The sequence below is a fragment of the Hemicordylus capensis genome, chromosome 2 (genome assembly GCF_027244095.1).
Source record: "Hemicordylus capensis ecotype Gifberg chromosome 2, rHemCap1.1.pri, whole genome shotgun sequence".
Lineage (NCBI taxonomy): Eukaryota > Metazoa > Chordata > Lepidosauria > Squamata > Cordylidae > Hemicordylus > Hemicordylus capensis.
In genome coordinates, this window is record NC_069658.1 from 200,477,610 (window position 1) to 200,496,330 (window position 18,721).

Consider the following 18,721-nt stretch of genomic DNA (forward strand, 5'->3'; position numbering starts at 1 on the left):
TGAGCATATTCCCACTGCCACTTCCATTTACAGACACATATGAAATTTATTTTAGTCATTTTTATTATACAATAGGCAGACTACACTAGGATATGAAAAGCAAACTTTCAGACGCACCTAGTATCCTAAACATAAAAAGGCATAGAGTTAGGTCCTTCCATCTCCCCCCACCCATCCTTTTTCTTTGTGCTGCTCGTGAATAACTTAAACACCTTAGAAGCTGGGTTTGTGTTGGCTTTTTTTTTTTCTCTTTAGGCAACCACCTTACTCTTTATTTTACATAGAAACATTGATGCAATATATATATATATATTCTCATGCTTATACCGATGGATGCACCTTCGCTCTACAAACTGTAAATACCCAAATCATAGAACTGCACGCTAGCCTGAGGTCCTGATTTTTCCCCCTCTCTCCCCCCTTCCACTCCCATACGCATTGCATTTATACCCAGAAAAAGGATGGAAAAAAAATACTGCACAAGATTTGTAATGATTCCCTCCCTCCCTCCCCTTCCTATTAGTGAACACTTTCAAGTGAAATTAAAATTGGAAGTCAGTTCGCGAATTCGATTCTCTCTGTTCATTTTCTTGAGTTTCATCCTGCGGTTCTGAAACCAGATTTTGACTTGTCTGTCTGTTAGATTAATACTCTTGCTAATCTCCAGGCGGCGCTCACGGGTCAAGTACATATTGAATAAGAATTCCTTCTCCAGTTCCAACGTCTGGTGTTTAGTGTAAGGACATCTTTTCTTTCTTCCGCTCTTTGCTGTCAGCCAATTTCCTGTAGTGTTTTCTGCCTTTATATCCTCTGTTAAAAATAATATTATTATATAAGTATCTGTGGAATAGCAAAGAGAGCTTCCTAGGCTACAGACTGGGTTGTTTTTTTTAAGCAGCTTCTTTTGCTAATGCAAGAATCTCTATCCTATACTTAAACAAATAGGTTATGTCTCCACTTCCCTCTTGTTGATTATTTAAAATTTTAGGGTTTTTTCTTAAAGCTAACAGCGTGGGATGTCTTTCTACAAGATGGATTAAACCTTACATTCACCATATTCACCTGGGCGTCAGATGCACAACGCCAGACCTTAGTTTAAGGGCTTAAAAATATGCATATTACACGTAAGGGATACCCTTACTGAAACACAAATGGCAGTGGGGCTGTTTGCACTCTCCTCGGGTGTAGATTTTTTCCCCACGTGTCAGAAATGTCAACAGGATATAATTTTGTGAAATGATTCCTGGAGTTAGAGCACTCCATGCAGGCTTTTAAAAATTAATACCAGCACTTTAATAACTGCCCAGGCTAGCTGTAGCTTTTACGCCACAAAGCCATCCTGGCTCAGACTTCTCTAAAAACATCAGCTGGTTTTTCCAAAGAGACAAACACAAAACAAGACCTTGAACATTACGTTTTGGGAGGAAATATTTTGCCTGGCTGACTCTGGCTTTGTCTTCAAATGGACCTATCTCAATTTTTCTTGGACAGTAAGCCTCTCTGAAGTACATGAGTTTACTATGGCTGGAGAACTTTACATATTAGTAAAGCAAGCGACACACATTAGATTCCACAAAGCATAGGATTTACATTCTTCCAATAACTCTGCTTTATACAGCCGCACACAATGCCATATACGCAGCCATTGCAATGCACTTCAGACGCGCATACACGTACATAAACACCTCGCATTTGAATTTGGACATGCAAGCTTTTTGGCAGCCGTAGGCGACTAGCATTTACCTAATGTGTGTGGGTTTTTTTGTTTTTGGTTTTTTGAGGAAAGGTGTTTTGCAACCATTCGTCTAGGGGTCTATTTGTGTATGATCCACACAATCGCTTTCTGGAAATAGCGGTGAAAACTGTAGCAGACCAATAAGGCTTCCCAAAACACAAACCAGCAAACCCGTATTGGTTCCCATTAAAACGTATTTTACATTCTCCACTATTGCCATTGAACCCTGCAGAGTCCAAAACCTCAGGCTCCATTTCCAAATCTTAGCTTGGGCATGGCTGATGTACAAAAGATGACTATAACAAAAGAAAAGACGATAACAAAAGAAAGAATGGAGACATTAAAAATAGAACCCATCCCTAAAATGGCACTGTATATTAAAGATTGCATTTATGGCAAATTGGTTTGTTTTTCCTGGGAGGAAATAGGAAAGGAAAGTTTGAAAATCTAAGAAGGACATTTCGTAGGCAATCATTTCTTTAAAGTGAGCATCATCTCCATGAAAGGGAAAGGATTATCTTTTATTATTTCCCCCCTTTCCTTCCAAATCCAAATCAAGATGCCAATTACGGTTATTTGTTTTTGCTGATTTGACTCCCACAAAACTAGAACTAAGTCTAACATAGAGGCACCTTTTGCAGAGATTTTTCATAACCTTGACTTTGCTTCCCCCCGCCCCCTTTTCATTATTGCAATTGAACTGGTGGATAAAATAATTTATCCTTGGATGCAATGAAAACGAATAGAAAATCCATTTTAGACCATTTACAAATAAATAATAACAATAATAGACATATTTTTAAAAAGTGAGATTCTGCTAAATGCTTTATCAGGTGAGAAACAGAAAAGATGGAGTGTCCGTGTCCCACTGTGGTACCCAAACAACCAGTGTATGTTTGCATATGTATGGATGGGAGCATACATACATATGTACCACAAGTATGCATGTATGTGTCTTATGCACGTGCCCAAGTATACCTCTCTCTCCTACATGATTTCTAAGAACATTCCCCAATGCTTAGGCTCTGAGAGGATTTGAATCCACACACCACAGCCAAACTAATAAGAGCCGTTGGGGTTTTTCCCCCCTTCCCTTCCTTCTGACTTCATTCTCAGTTTCATTCGAGTCTACACGCATTTCATTCCCTTCTACAATTCTACAATACAACACATTTTTGTGCCGCCTCCTTCCTTCTAGGACCTTAAAGCAAGACTTAGAAATGTTCTTTTCCAACATCTAATTAACCACACAAAGCTTCGCCTACAAGCTTGTTTATTTTACATGCACAGTTTCCAATGCAATACCCGACATCATAACTCGAGGTTTCCATTCCTAGAATCCCCAAACTTCCAACAGATGTCCTACACCACGTAAATGCTTTTGGGAGTTATCCTGAGCACAAAACAGACTCTAAGTGCCGGGAACAGCGGTTCTCAAAGAGGTATGCAGCAATGGTAATGAAACTCAACAACCAAGTCCAGTCTGAAGTGTTTGGAAAACCAATTCCACCCCACCTTCCTTCCTCCCACCCACCCCAAGCAATCAAGACTCGGCAAGTTAAAAAAGAAGAAGGAAAAGGAGGAGATAACAGTTTGCTACTGGGGAGAGAGGAAAGAGGGAATGCAGAGGCATAAACAGAAAGCACATTTCTGGCTGGAATAGTCTTTAAAAATCCTATATGTCAAGACCACATTCTTCCATTATTTAGATCATTCCAGAGGCTTCCTAGGACAGACTCAAACTGAGCGAATATAAGCAGGAGACATGGCTTGCAACTTCACCTGAAGCACAAACATCTCACACAAAACCGCCCCAAAGAAAATGACACAGCATGGACTTCGAATGCCAAGATTTGCCTCGTTTGAACATTGCCTCATTCCCATCTAGTTTTTTTCGTATTGTTGTTGTTGTTGTTGTTGTTGTTATTTTAAAAAGGGAGGCAGAAAACTTCATCAAAATAGAAATGACTGTGTGTAAAAGGGGCCAGAGAAAGTTAATACAGTCTAATGAACGACAATACCACCATGCTTGGGCACTGGTATAATGATAATAATGATGATAATGATAATGATAATGATAATAATAATAATAATAACAACAACAACAACAACAGCAGCAGCAGTCATTTCTGTGATTATAATGCTAAACAATAACAAGGACACTGATAACAACAGCAACAACTATATATACATCATGTTGCAGAGGACTATGGTTTTTAAAGCCTTTGGCTCAGGATACAGAAGCGTCCCCTTACCTTTTGCTTCGTTGTCAGAATTGTCAGTACTGGTGTCTGTACATTTGCTCAGGTCTTTCTCGGTTTCCGACGGACTGACTTTGACCACAGGGAGACTTTTTTCGGTTTTAATTTCGCTGGCGGATGTGTTCTGAGGATTATCTGGCTTTGTGTTTTCAGGAAAGCTGACTTTAGCTCCTGGCTGGGATAGTGGTGGCGGCGGCGGCGGCGGCTGCTGTGGTTGCTGTGGCTGCTGAGATGGTGGAGGTGGAGGTGGTGGAGGTGGTGGTGGCTGCTCCAGATGCTCACTCCTTTGGCTGAGGCTCGACCTGGGTTCAAAACTTGCCTCAAACTCGCTGGAGTTGCTGCAGTTTGACGCCTTCTCCATGGAGGAATAACCTTGGCTGGCTCGGTAGTAGCTAGGCACGGGGACTTCATGGTCATTTAGGCAAGATTCAGGCATCTGATTGGGATAGAGGGTCGCCTCTGTGGCGTTCTTAGCCCTTTTGTCAGCATTGTACATACAACAAGCATTTTCTTCTTTGACATTGGTTGGGAAAGAGCAGGAGGGGAGTTGTCTCGCAACAGGTTGTTCAAGTCGGTAAGTATTTTTGGGGTCACACCAGGTGTCTAGCTGAGAAAGGTAAGATGGATAGGTGCTGAGAGACAGGCTGGCGTTATTCACCTCGTCTCTTTTGGAAAGAGACGGGATTATTCCACAGTTCCTCATCATTCCACAGTTGAAGTCGTTCCCAGACTGCATATACATTCCTTGGTTAGAGGAATAATTCTCCCCTCTGCAGGTACCGGCTAACGAGTCCATCAAAAACGAGTTAGAAGTCACATTGTTGGGACATGACATTTTCAGAGAGGGATTTTAAAGAGGAATACTACAGCCAGGGGCTGACATCTTTTTTTTAGGGAAAAATATCAGCACCATAATTATCCACGCATTGGTCCCAACCACGTGACTGCCAGGCCAATGAGGATTGAAAATGGCCTTGATGATTCAGACGCCGGTGACGTCATCGGGGTCAAGTTGTTGGGAGAAGAGAAAACCAGCGTGGAGCAACAGCGACATCTATCAGTTTCTGAAGGGTAGAGAACCCAGGACCTTCACGTTGAACAAAGGAGAGAGACTCTCTTTTCCTCGAGTTTGTTTACCAATGAACGAACGCGTGTCTACACCAGAGTGGGGGGAAAATAAAGGAAGCGAACGCGTAAATAGAAGCAAAGTCAAATTCAAATTAAAAGGTCAGCAAATAATCAACCTTCATTTCCCTTCTTTTCTTTCATCCTTATTCTTCTTTTCTCTCTCCCCCCCCCCTTTTAAAACAAGTCTAATTTCTGGGGCAAAGAATTAATCCCAAACCCTAAATGAACTTTTTCATCTTTTCTTCTTAGCACGAATTTCTCATCACCACCTCCACCACACAGCTAAACTTGAAAGGCGTGGAGGTTGTTCCTTCCAAAATATGCCTGTTCCTGCAGAAATGTTTTGGTAGATTCCTTTGTAAATGTGGGGTATTAAGTGTAATTCCCTAAAATGAAGGCAAGAAGGTCGAAGCATCTTTAAAATTATTATGTATTTAATTTTTAAAAAACTGGCTGGAGTTAAATATTGCCGTTAGATGACTTTATGAAATCCAGGTGCATCGTGCGTAAAAGCAAGCAAACAAAAACATGTTAGTAATAGAAATCCGAGCTATTTTAATCTTCATTTTATTCCGAAAGTTTCTTTCTTGATTTCTATTTTAAAAGTCCAATGTCTGTAGTTCGCTCCCTTTAGCACTTTTAAAAATATCCTTTCCACTCCAAAACCTAAATGATACTGTTTGTGTTTTGATTTTTAAAAGAATACTCGCTCCAATTTTCGTATACACAGAATCTTAGAACTCTACCCAGGTTATAAAGAAAGTTTATAGGATTGCATCAAAATAAATAAATATGTGTGTATATGTACAGGAGAGCGCAAAGCTTTGTTTTCTGCTTGGTGGTACAATTCTGGACATTTCTTTTTCTTCAGGAAATTACTACCATAAAATGAAATAAAATGTCATATTATGCGTTGATCAAATTTTTGGTAAGTTCTATCCAGCAAAAAGCTGTCCGGGCAAACACTATGTTTATTTGATCTTATTCTCATTGATGGCACTTCCAGCCAAAAAGTCCAAAAAACAAAACCCCAAATGTTTATTTCCTCTTAGTTAATTTCCCTACTTCAGACTCTTTTATTCTTTATGAGACTAACTTTCCTTCTCCCTCTTTTTAAACTTAATGGCCTCAGAATAATCACTGGTATTTCAGATATAAAGATATGTTGGACTAGGTGTTTTCCTTGTGGCTGTTTTCTTTATTAGATGTTTTCTAAATCGGGTTGCAATTAAATCAAATTGTACTTTAGTGTATATTAAATTGACTAACATGTTACAATCCCGCTTTGACATTGCTGTTTATAGGTTTTGGAAAGGAATTAGACCGTTTCCAGATAAATTCACGATAAAGAGACTAATAATAATAACCAATGAGGATAATACTAACACTAATACTAATATTAATGGTAATAGTAATAGCAGCAGCGACAGAACCAGAATTAGCTGAGCGGCTGGAATCTCAAGATCATGACGAAGGATTACAAACCTTAAAGGGTTCATAGTCATTTTCAAGGGGTGGGAGGGAAGTCTTTTCAAAAAAGAGAAGTAAACAGAGAGGGAAAATGCCCCAGAAAGGCGAGGTTGGGGTGGTGGGGCGAGGAAGAGAAGAAAAATGGAACTTGACCAATTTCGGTCATGTCTGAAAAGGGTTTTAAGGTATATTACTGCCTGCCTTAAGCCGTCAGGTTTTTAACAAAAATGTTTCCCACAACACTGTTCTACAGTTCCATTCGGCTGTTGCTCTGAAAGGGCTTGTAGGCTGGGGCCCCCACCTTATCCCTCCCTCCATCTTCAAGGGTGAGAAGTTTTAATATCTTAGGCCAAGGAAGTCTTAAACTACATAATTCTATTTGTCTCTCAACCCCCCTCCCCATCCTCTCCCCACCCCCCATCCCGAAATACAGCCTGCTAAGAGCTTTCCTGCACTTTAAACGCCGTTTGCTTCCTCTGGAAAGCTATTTGCGACTTTATAGCCTCTATTTGTGTTATCTGCATAGGTCTTTTTAAAACAGTTTGATAGAAATCGTTCAGTTTTATGATATCCAACGAAAATTCCACATAATATTTATAAGCAAAGAATAAAACTTTAGCATGGGAACCAATACTTCCTCATTTATAGGTGATGAAATTAAAGACCAATGCAGTTTGGCATTATATGGCTTTTCCCCGTTCTCTCTCCCCACCCCCACCCTTTTCCTCTTTATTTTTGCAGATCATGTGGCTAACTCTACACTTTTCAGCTTGTGGAGCCCTCCACATTTTCGCACTTGCAATTTGGGGAGACCAAAATGTGACCTCCTTTCCTGAATTGTCTGAGTGAAAAATGAAAATACTTTCCCCAAGTATTTGTTATCCTTATTTACAACCGGGCATTCTTGCTGTGTTATATTTCTGCACACATGCTCACACACCCCACTCTAGGAAGCAGGAAGAGAAACCGCACTGTGGTGAAACCTGTCAAAGAACTTGATTTTTATCCTCTTCACAGATCAACATACCGCCAAGGCATTTTCAAGAGATACGATGGATGTACCCATATCCCTGAAGACAAGACAGAGGGTGTTTCAGATGTGTTAACTTGGTGAAGATAAAATAAAAAAAGCTGGTGGAGTTGACTGTCATGTGTTTCCAATGAGGACTTTTGATATTTTTGTAAGGACCGGTGCCTGTCTCAAGAAGTTATTTAGGCAAATACACCTAAGAATCTCTAGCATCTCTTATGGGCTGACGGTCAAAGTCTTTCACACACGCAAAAATGGGGTTCATACTGCATGGAGGGGGTGGAAAGGGGAAATAAGCCTCCCCCTAACAAATGCATTTCTTAACTTCAGCCCAGATGTGTTGATATTTGGCGGGTCTGGCCATGAAGGAACGCTAGAGAATGTCTCCAGGAGACCGAATATTGTTTAAAGTTAAAAATAATTAGAAGTATGATAAACATGGGCCATTAATGGGAAGAGAAATAAAATTCATCAGCCTAAGTAGAAACCCCGTTGGGAAAAATGCATTACTCTAATTGCAGAAAATAAATACCAACAAATGCTATTAAACCTTAAAAGGAGAAAGCCTGTGTGGAAGAAAGCCCATAGGAGCCTGCCCTGGGTTTTTACACTTCTTCAAACAAAAAGGCAAGCGGGGGAATAGAGAAGGAGTTGGGTGGAGGCTTACACCTACATTGGTGTTGATGTAGGCTCATGTGTGAACTGGGGTTCGGCGGTGCGTTGTTCTCTTGCCTGGGTCCTATTTCAGATTATTTTATTGAAGTAAATGCCAGGAAGTGGATTAAAAGAAACAGTCAAAAGAGGAGAGTTTCTCCTTTTCTTTCTTTCCGCGTCTGGGCATATGAAACCAACTGCAGACGGTCTCCTATTGTCTTTGGTGTCTGATTGCCCTTTCTGAATGCCAAAGGCAGGCAGTTCAGTTGACCCCCAAAAGGAGTCTTGCAACCAGCTTCCCTTCGCTTTCCTTGGAACTGCATTCTGCACTCCAGACCGCACTCCAGACCGAGGGCACGCGGCTGCTGAGAGAGAGGAAAGTTTGAAAGCGCGCGCGCACACACACACGCAGGCATGCAGGCACACAAACACAGAGCCGCACATTCCCCTTAAAAATCCAAAGCATGGTGTGTGTGTGTGTGTGTGTGTGTGTGTGTTTTAAATGCACGTGTCTAATAACTGAGACAAAGCACATCTCAAACTTGCACATAATATTTTACCTGTTCCCCTTTCCTTCTAATTATTTAACCGTGAGTTATGTGTGGAAAGTGCTCTTATGTCCATTGTATTTTTTAAACCAACTTTTTCTTAACGTTTTTATGGCAAGCATTCGTTTTCGCTCCTAGGAAGTATTTGGTAGCAACACTTTAATGATTACCTTAAATTTGTATTTCTGCGCGGCATTACACCCCGTGTTGTGGCGGAAATAATTCTGATTTATGGCAAAGTACACTGGAGTACAATAACAGTGATGCAAAAATAAAACCCACGCCTTTAGATGTTGGCTTAGAAACTGTAAACTATCACCACAAGAAATCTATCAAACTTTACAATCCCTCTTATACTGCTTCCTTCTTTCGGAGTAACTTAAGTCAAAGAATTATGGAATGATATTATGTTCCTTGAGGTGGTATTGAAAACTGTGCTCCAGTTATTTCTACCCCCAACATAGAATCTTTAGTCGCCAACATACCGGGCTTCGGTTGGTTTGACTTTCTTAGTGTTTGATCCTGGAGACCAAAGTTGGGGAGAGTAAGTGCCCGCGCTAGCATCTTACAGCGCTGTCTATGCACGTATGTAAGTGTGCGTGTGTGCGAGACAGAGAGACAAACAGACACAGATACCCGCTAAAACCAGCCAGGCAGTGCAGAATACTTCTTGTAACTAGCCTAATTAGTTTGAGGAATACAAACACCATGTGGCTAGAGGGACAATAGTTATCATATCATAACAGTAGTTAGCATATCATAAGCAGTAACTGTATAGGCTACCCACAGTCTACATTTTCAGTTCCAATTTTAGTTAAATGAGTGAAAGAGAAATATTTTGAAAATACTTTGAAAACTGAAAAAATATATGGATGCATTTAAAGATGAGAGGTAATAGTGATCTCCTTTTCTCTCTCTAAGTGTGTGTGTTTAACACACACATTCTGTCTGTCTATCTGTCTATCTATCTGTCTATCTATCTATCTATCTATCCTTCACGTGTGACAAATTTATAAGTGCAAACTGCTCTGTGCAATTAGCTATATAAGTCAGCAAACAAATATGAAAGGCTTATGGAAGATCATTACTCACATTTGAACCTATAAAGAGTTAAACAATAATATTATTGCCCCTTAGCATCTGAAACTCTCTTGACTTACTTCTGCTCTTAGCCTGAAGTGCGGGAAAGTATGTTAAAAATGGGTGCTTATTTACCCAGAGAATGGTTGTGTGTCTTTTCCTAATAAATGTTCAAAAGGGAATACAAAGAAGGAAAGCTTGCCCTGGGGAAGGGGTAATGGAAATGATTATAATGAAAACCAATCTAAACAAAAAGGTAGTGAATACAGAGGATTAATAATAAAAACTAGCAAAAGGCGACTGTGAATTAGATCAAGTGGAATAACCGTCTCTTCCTCCAAGTGGTGTCGATCACTGCATATGATTTCGGACACCCTGGTATGCAAAAAACAATAGTTCCCTATTGTTTTGAGAGAAGTATTCTTTTCCCTGTTTTCTACCACTGAGATGTTTTCTTAACAGTGGCTCGGAATCTCTTTCCCTAAAATGAGGTGCAGTCGTTTTAAATAAAACCCTGGCTATATATCCATTTAAACCTGTATCCTGCCTCGGCATGTTCCGAAGATCTGCGGCAAATCTGATTATTCTGTTTCATTCAATTAATTGCCATTTCAGCGTACTTGTTTTCAATAGGAAAGTACAAGAGAAACTGTGAGAGAGTTTGGAAATTTTAAAAAAGCAGGCGTCCGCACCGATCCGCAGTTATAACGCTGCTTTCAGTAGTTCATTTGTGAATTGCAATTTGTGCGCAGAACTCAGCCGACCCAACGGTATTCAATTATTTTAGCGATCGTTTGAACCAACACATGCGGTTTGTATTAAAACATTTGGAAAGAATGCCTACAGATGGGTTTGTGCATGTCCCGCTTAATCCTCTCTTTTAAAACGTTGTTACCTTCCTTTTCAGCCATGTAAAAGAACAAATTGTCGTTCTGTTCCTAGTCCATAAACAACGACCATATTTACTTTGACTCTTTATTTTTTCGCCAGAAAGAGAGAGAATAGAATGACATTTATACATCTACCATCAACAACGTGATCAATTTTCATTTGCTACAGCAAAGAATCAAAAATCTTTTGAGGCTGCACACCACATTTTTGTGGTTTCATGTTGTAATTTGGGGGTTATCAAAAGCAGAGAAACGTGCTTACGTCTCACATATGCTGAACATCCGTACACTTTCCAGCTTTATTAAAAACGTATAAGCGGGGCCTTAATGAGACGCCATTTTGAGAAGGGGGTTTAAGATATAATAAATAATAAACCCGTGCCTAAGCCAACTTTGTTAGCAAAGGAAGTTCAAAATTGTAGAAGTATCTCAACTAGGCTGGCTGAAGAATTAAATTGGTGGCTGCTTTGGCTTTCTCAAAACAATGCCATTCGCCAATGTTTTCGCACAATCAAAATTTAGTATATATATACAAATACACACACACACATATATACTCTCTCTATACACACACACACACACATATATGTATACATATACATATACACACACCTTATCATATGCTACCTTTCCCTTATCAAATCTTGTGCCCATCAAACGTGCAAAGAAACACAGGAAACAAAATTAATCGTACATTCAATTATGCGCTGGGGGTGGGGGAACAGTTAACGACCCACAAGAGTCTCTAGCCTCAGAGTGTCCTAGCAAAATGGGAATTGGAGGGTATTTTATTTACAGACACGGGCACGACAGGTTCTCTCCGTCGTGGTTCAGACGTGCCTCCAGCAGAAGTTACTTGCAAGCAAATCGACAAAATCTTTCCCACCCTCTCCGCTCGTCAATAGTCCGCAACGCAGAGAAGACTGGCTCAAAGAGATGGTAGAGAACTTCAAGTCCACTTGCCAAAAGTACTGCCTTTTGCTCCTCTGGGTTTCCAGTTCCACCGTGGCCAAGTTTCCGAGCCCAGAGTTAAAACTCTTTTACGGACATTCGATGGCAAGCTTTGCCCAGGGCGATTGTCTTGCGAGTCTTGGCCGGGTTGTTCCCCGAGGATTGTTTTATTTACACGTTGTCTCCGCCTTCGGAAGCCTGAGCTGGCTACACAGTCAAGTTTATGTCCCTCAGCTCCAGAGCTCAGAGGAGGAGAATGCTCACAGGCTGCTAGGACCTCTTGCAGATAGGTGCCTGGGTGCGTGTGGACAGGCATTTCCAACCTAGCTTAGGTTCCCACGACCACACACACGCCCCCGCGCATACACCTTCTCTTCCCTCCCCTCCTGGAATTAACTTACAGAGCTTTCAAAGGGTGGGGGGAGCTTCTACATAGCCAACACACACACACACAAAATGGGAAGAGGTATTTCTTGCCTCCCAGTCAACATGACTGAACACAACTGATCCCGCTCAGATGACCCTTCCAGAAATTCGCCCCTCACCTTTCTCACTCTGATCAGAACAAAGTCACCTACTAGCGGCTCCCAATACGTTATGTAGGGATTCCAGGCAGGGACAGGAAACAGGTTCGCTTGCTGTATGTTTGCACGTCACGCGGATAGGTCCTTCGCAATTAGTCTGTGTGTCATTAACGTGGCTTTACACCGAGATCCTCAGCCTATGAGGGAGCACTTATTCTGATGGACCTTCCGAGCGAAAAATAAAGTTGTCTTATGCAAAGCCCCAAATGCGTTCTAGGAATTTAGAGGGAGGAGGAAAAGAAGGGGAGGGGAGAGAAAGCGGGGGGCTTGTAAAACTTTTATGCCAAACAAAGTTATAAAAACTTTCCATGCGTTAAGATATCAAAAGGTTTATAACAATAATAAAGTCTGTATGTGACTTGGGGTGTGTATGTGTGTGTAAACCTTCTTCGTGATACATCAAATAGCTGAGCGCCTGAGTTAAATATTAAGTACCGTAAACACCACGCTTGCTTAGAAATTTGTATTTTTTAAAAAACACAAAGCTCTCCCCACCTTCTTCTGCCCACCCCCATTCTAACTCAGTAGGCGGGAACATTGAAAGAGGGACGGAGGGCCTTTCTGATTCCGGTTTATTACAAAAGGGTTAAAGGTGATGGACTTGACTCCATTGAAGTTCAAAGACATCATATATTCACATTTTTTCGTCTTGGGGACCCCTCCCCATGCAACAATCATAATACCAGTGTACAAAGCACACTTGGCTTGTGGGGCCCTTTCACCGCTACATGCCACAGTTTTAGGGAGCGAAGGAACAGAGCTACATCTCAGGGCTACAAATTCCCCCATATTCCTAAATTCGGTTATAATGGTACCCTTCTCCTTCAGTTAAATACCGCCTCCCCCCCCCTTTTTTTTTTTAAAAAGGAACATTAACAGGTTATCCCTACCTCGCACTGCTGCTTAATACCCTTGTAAAGTCCCACATGGTCTATAAACTTGAGTTTTACAACTGGCATTCCATTTTAGCTGGAGAAAACTTTGAACTAGGCCTCCAGTTTCATTGTGTCGCAGCCCCAGCAGAAGACATGGAAGAGGAGGGTGGGATGTGGGGAGGGGGGGGGGAGGAGAGGGGGAGAGCTGGGAGTGAGCGTGTGGGAGGGAGGGAAGAAGCTGGAAGAAAGCTAAGCAAAGACACTCTTATTTGTTTACTATTTACTGCGGAAGTCTTTTTCTATGGCCAGACGGTGGTAATTAAGGAAAAATTAAGCTGTTTAGTGCTGCAGTCTTTATTACAATGTCTAGACTAGTCGTCCCCTTTGTCCAAACAACCGCCGCAGTTACCGGGTATTAAAACGGACTTTCTGACCTGGCGATATGTACCTTATAGCACCTACGCTGAAGTTTCTCCTACCCTTGGAAAGCTTTAGCAGTCACTCTTAAAAATCAGGCGGGTGTTTCTGGGTGATGCGCCATTTTGTTTTCCGCAGATTGCCGACTGTAGGACCCAGCATGTGTGGGGTAGTGGGCCCCATATTTTCTCCTAAAGGTTGCCTGTGGTCTGCCCTGACTTCTATTGTCTTCCAATCTCCTTCCACAAGTTGGACAACATCCATCAAAGAACCATCCTTCTAAGGAAATATTTACACTCGAACTTGATGTTTAATCCAAGTCATAGGAAGTTTATAGGCCCTGTATCCGGATTCGCAAGTGTCTCCATTAAATAACAATTAAAGGGGGGGGGGGGAGAGAAGAGAAAGGGAAGAGGAGAAGGGGGGGGGAGATAACAGTTCCCATCCACTGTGTGTGCGCGCAGGCACACGCACTGTTTAATATTTTCAAGCTAATGAGAAACATTCCTGTTAACATAACCCTTTCAGATAATATCATGGTGAGACGGGAGATGGATCTATCAAGGAAGCTAAAGTTTCTCCTCACTCTGTCTTTCTGTGTCTCTCCCCCCGCCCCCATTTCTTGCAAACGAAGCACATTTTTGTGGGTTTCCCCCTCGCTGACAAATCAAACCAAAACAGAACATCAAAGTATTTTCATTGAACAGTATTGTATTTAGAAGCAATCATGACAACCTTCCTTTGCCAATGGATGAGACTATAGTTTTGTTACTGCTTGTCCCTTACTCCTGAGACATCCTGATACAAATGTGACTTATTTATCAGGAACTCGTATTTGAGGAAATTTACACTGGAAGAGGGGGGAAACCCAACACAATTAAACATACACACACACCACTGAAATGTACTAGGGAAGCTAGTGAAGGAGGTTAGCGCCTTCTGTATTTCTTTTCCTTTGTAAGCAATCTGACTTTCAACAAGGGAGTGGGGGGCGTTACTGTGTAAACAGAAAATTGCACTTCTATCCCAATGTCGGGAAGTTGAACTTGTTTTGTTTAAGAGAAGGAATTAAGTACTTGACTTTGCATTTGTGCATTGCAGAGGAAAGGAGGACTGCCTTATACTACCATGACAGAAAATGTAGATTCTTTGTCAGAGATGTGCTCATTAACCACCATTTTAGGGTATTGCAATATGCTAGTCTTACAGAGAAAGAGGAAAAGAAATAAAAAAAAAAGATTAACTACATTGGGAAAACAGACAAAGACATCTGGAGCCAAGCACAGAGCTGTATTATTGGGCCAAGAAATTCCTATAAATTTGAATGCAATGATGAAAACAATGAACTCCACAACAAATGTCTAGTTAAACGCAGAAGGTTCATATTAATTTGACTATATCATATCGCGGGCACGCAGGGGCCCGCGTGCGGGCACAAACACATACACACAATTTGGTTTTTTTCGCCATTTGGGTTTTTTAAGTTCTATAGGAAAGTCCATACCACATTGACCGCAATGAGTCCTTAAAGAGGGAAATGCTAATAAAAATGGTCAAATAAAATAATAATGTAGAACAGCTTGAAATGTCTTTATTTGCCACAGAATTTCACAGAGTTTCCCGGGATTCACTTCTTTACATACACACAGATTTATTTAGAATGGCGTTTGTTGTTGTCCTCTTAGTGTTCTTGATGCTGCTGCTGCTACTGCTGGTCTCCCACGTCCAGAAAAAATGCATTTACATACTATTTAAGAGACAGTTATTGCAAATTTATTATATCCATTCCCTTTCCTCCCGGCCCATCCCCCACCCCTACCTTGCCCCAGATGCAAAAAGAAAAAGGGGGGAAAAACTCTGGGAGTGCATAGAATATGTATATTATATATAGATATATATAAAAGATACAAGAGTGAGTCAATGGAAATCACACCATTAGAGTAACCAGTTCCTGGAAAGGTTATTTAGGTGGATTTTCAACAAACAGTCCTTGGCATGTACAGCAGTGGAACCCTTAATGAAGTGGAGTGTGTGTGTGTGTGCACGAATGAACACGTGTGTATATACACATACATCAGCAGGCACACTGACATAGCGCCCTCCTCCCAGCTGAAGACAGAGACTCTTTGGGGGGAGCTTTTGCGTAAACCACATCATCAACTTGCATATCAAAATAAGTACAAGTAAGATAATACTGTTCTGATCACAGCACTGTGATTTCTTCCATCGAACATAGATGAGTAAGTGATGATGGTGATGATGGCGGTGGTGATGAAGAAGAACAAAAATTAATAATAAAAATAATCCCAATTCTTCGAGACTAAACGTTAAATAAAAAGTTCATACAGTACTCAAGTCCTTTCAACGTTTAGGTAATGGGTGGGAGGGTCTACGTGATTCCTTTTGTGTGACTGCGAAGAGGTCCCAAACATAGGAAGATGAGGAAGGGAAGAATAAGGTTTAAAACTCTGGGGGTTGCTTGTAGACTCCACAGTCAAGCCGTGCTTGCCACATCGTTCCTTCTTCGTGCACGGAATGCTTCAAGGAGCAGAGGATTTATTTATTTATTTATTTTATGTATTTATTACAAAAGAGGTTCACAATAAGGGATTTCCAGAGAAATACTGCAGGCGGTCTCTGCTTAGTTTTTTTTCTTTCATCCTTCTGTTCTGAAACCAAATTTTAACCTGTCGATCAGTGAGATTCAACATCCTAGACAGTTGAAGCCTTTTCTCTTTGTTTATATAGACATTGAAGAAAAATTCTCTCTCTAGCTCCCTGATTTGAAATTTCGAATAGGGACATCGCTTCTTTCTTGTACGGGGAGCACCTTGAGAGGGGAGAAGAAAAAGATACAACCAGAAGATCGTAAAAAATAACTAAGCAACTGAATCCACAAAACCCCAATAACACGCCCCCCCACCACCCGCCTTTCCAGCATAAATACATAATTTTACACACAGGTCTGGAACCACGACCTTCGCCATGTGTCGCATCCCAACAGGCGTGTGTAGGATAACTCAGTCAAGAAGACCCTGTTACGTTTTGTATACACGGGACATGTATTTTTCTGCCTTCTAAGCTTGACCGGTAAATGCAGTAATCAACGATAGCTGCTAGGGAGTGTGAGGGAACCACACTGGAGCAAGCTGCCAGAAAGCACACGTTTCCAACTGCAAATCTGCAGACTCTCTATAGAATCAGCATGAGCAGTGTTTCTGTGACTATAGGAACTAGGCATTATGTTCTGCATAAGTTTCTGATTAACTTGAATGCCACCCTCCATACACTCAGCACACACACATGCACACACCAAAAGAAAATCAAAGCAACAGATCTGAGCAGTCAAAAAGGAGGCAATGTGTTTTCCAAGGCATCAAACAGAATTGCAGATAAAGATCCGCCTGTGTGTCTATATTTTCTGAATAAGTTCATACAGTATTCAGCGTTCCGGTCATAGAGGAATAAAAACAAACAAACATCACAGGGGGACACTTGCTTGATCAATAACTGGAGTTTAATAAAAATAGAGAAAAATAAATTCATTTCTATGTATTTTTTTAAAATGTTGCTGCTTTTGAAGGTTAGCTAAGCCACACTGAATAACAAAATCACATTTATTTAGAAAACACACACAGACCCAGAAATCCCTCCTGGGTTTAGGGAAGAAGCGATGCAGTCGTATAGGGGGGAACATGCTATCAGTTAATGACATGAAAATGTTGCATTTCCCCTCCCCACATTCCTACCAATCTCTCTAAATATTTAAATCTGGACATACATTTTGAATGAAAAAGGGGGGGGGGACACTGCCCCCCCCCGCATGCATCTCTTAGTAGCTCCTGGAGAGGACAGGAAACTAAAGCAGTGTTCTGCCCAATTGCCTTTTACCCCCAGAAGCCCGGGACCAAATCCTTTTAAAATGCTCATGTAAGTTCATGATCAAAGTTAATATTTGTCACCATGGTGTGCTTTTAAAATTTCACAGACTCTGAGATACTGTGTCTGCGCCTAACATCTCCATTTTTCTCAAAGAGCCTTTCCCATCGTAAAAATTCTTCTCGTTGCAAGAAAGAGCTTTGTAGGTTATAATAAAATCCTTTGAATGCTTATAAAACTCCACATAAAATTTGACCGACAAAACAGCGGGCTAGTCCCTTAACCTTTCCATTTACTGCTCTCTCTACCTACTCGCGTTGCTGGTTTTGCTCCCTTCCTTGTTGACAGAAGCGGATGAAGCTGAAGAGCCCGGGTTGGTGTTCTCTTCTTCGTCTTCCGGGTCTACGCCTTGGTCGCCGCGGGATGACAGCGCGGTGGGCTGGGAGTCGGTCTCCAGCTTGCTCTCGGTCTTCTGCAAACAGGTCTCCGGCGGGTTCTCGGTGGAGCAGTAGGCGTTTTCGAAGAACCGGTCGAAGCCTTGCGGAAGGACGCTGTTTTTGTTCATGCTGGAGTAGAAGCCGGTGGACGCTGGGTGGTTGGAGCTGGGGTGGTGGTGGTGGCTGTACACGCTTTCGTTTTTCATTAGCATTTCGGTCATGGTGGAAGGCGGGATGCACTCTCGGTGCATCAGATCTTCTGCGGAATAACACGAGGCGTAATTGCTTCTATGGTGCCATTTATTCGAGGGGTCTAGCCCGTAGGAGACCTCTCGCACTGGCTGCACTTGAGAGAGGTTAGTGGAGTAAGGGTAGGAGATTTGGCGAGAGGGGGCCTGTGGCAAGAAAGATGACACAGTTGAAAATTCTGGGACGTAATAGGTGCAGCTGGGGAGGTAGAGATTAGAAGCGCAACCTGCTCTCTCTCCAAAGTCAGCACTCCGCTCTTTGCGCGACTGGGAGCAGAAGTTTCCTAGATTCACTGAGTTAAACATCTTTCTCCTTTTCTTGCTCCTATAGATAGATGTTTTGGATCCGATGTGCAGAGGGGGAAAAATTTGGGAAGGCGAGATGACGCGCTATCCGTCTTAGTCGCTCTCTCCAGGACACGTGATCCAAAGTAGATATTGTCATATATCAGTTTGGAGCACTTAGAAGCGTAGGAGTGGTTCACTTAGGTAAGATCTCAGAGGTTCAAACGATTGGTTTTCAAACACCGCAGA

At 41.6% G+C, this 18,721-nt stretch overlaps 2 protein-coding genes across 2 annotated transcripts; both read right to left on the reverse strand.

The window, feature by feature from the left end:
• Nucleotides 1-518: 518 nt before the first annotated feature.
• On the reverse strand, nucleotides 519-4,982 carry HOXC10 (homeobox C10). The gene is made up of 2 exons (XM_053288525.1): nucleotides 3,991-4,982; nucleotides 519-810 (listed from the first exon to the last, which is right to left on the reverse strand). The coding sequence occupies exons 1-2, from the start codon at nucleotides 4,829-4,831 to the stop codon at nucleotides 533-535; spliced, it is 1,119 nt and encodes a 372-aa protein (XP_053144500.1). The 5' UTR covers nucleotides 4,832-4,982; the 3' UTR covers nucleotides 519-532.
• A 10,472-nt stretch (nucleotides 4,983-15,454) lies between these two features.
• On the reverse strand, nucleotides 15,455-18,493 carry HOXC11 (homeobox C11). Its single transcript, XM_053288526.1, has 2 exons — nucleotides 17,815-18,493; nucleotides 15,455-16,453 (listed from the first exon to the last, which is right to left on the reverse strand). The coding sequence occupies exons 1-2, from the start codon at nucleotides 18,491-18,493 to the stop codon at nucleotides 16,221-16,223; spliced, it is 912 nt and encodes a 303-aa protein (XP_053144501.1). The 3' UTR covers nucleotides 15,455-16,220.
• Nucleotides 18,494-18,721: the final 228 nt, after the last annotated feature.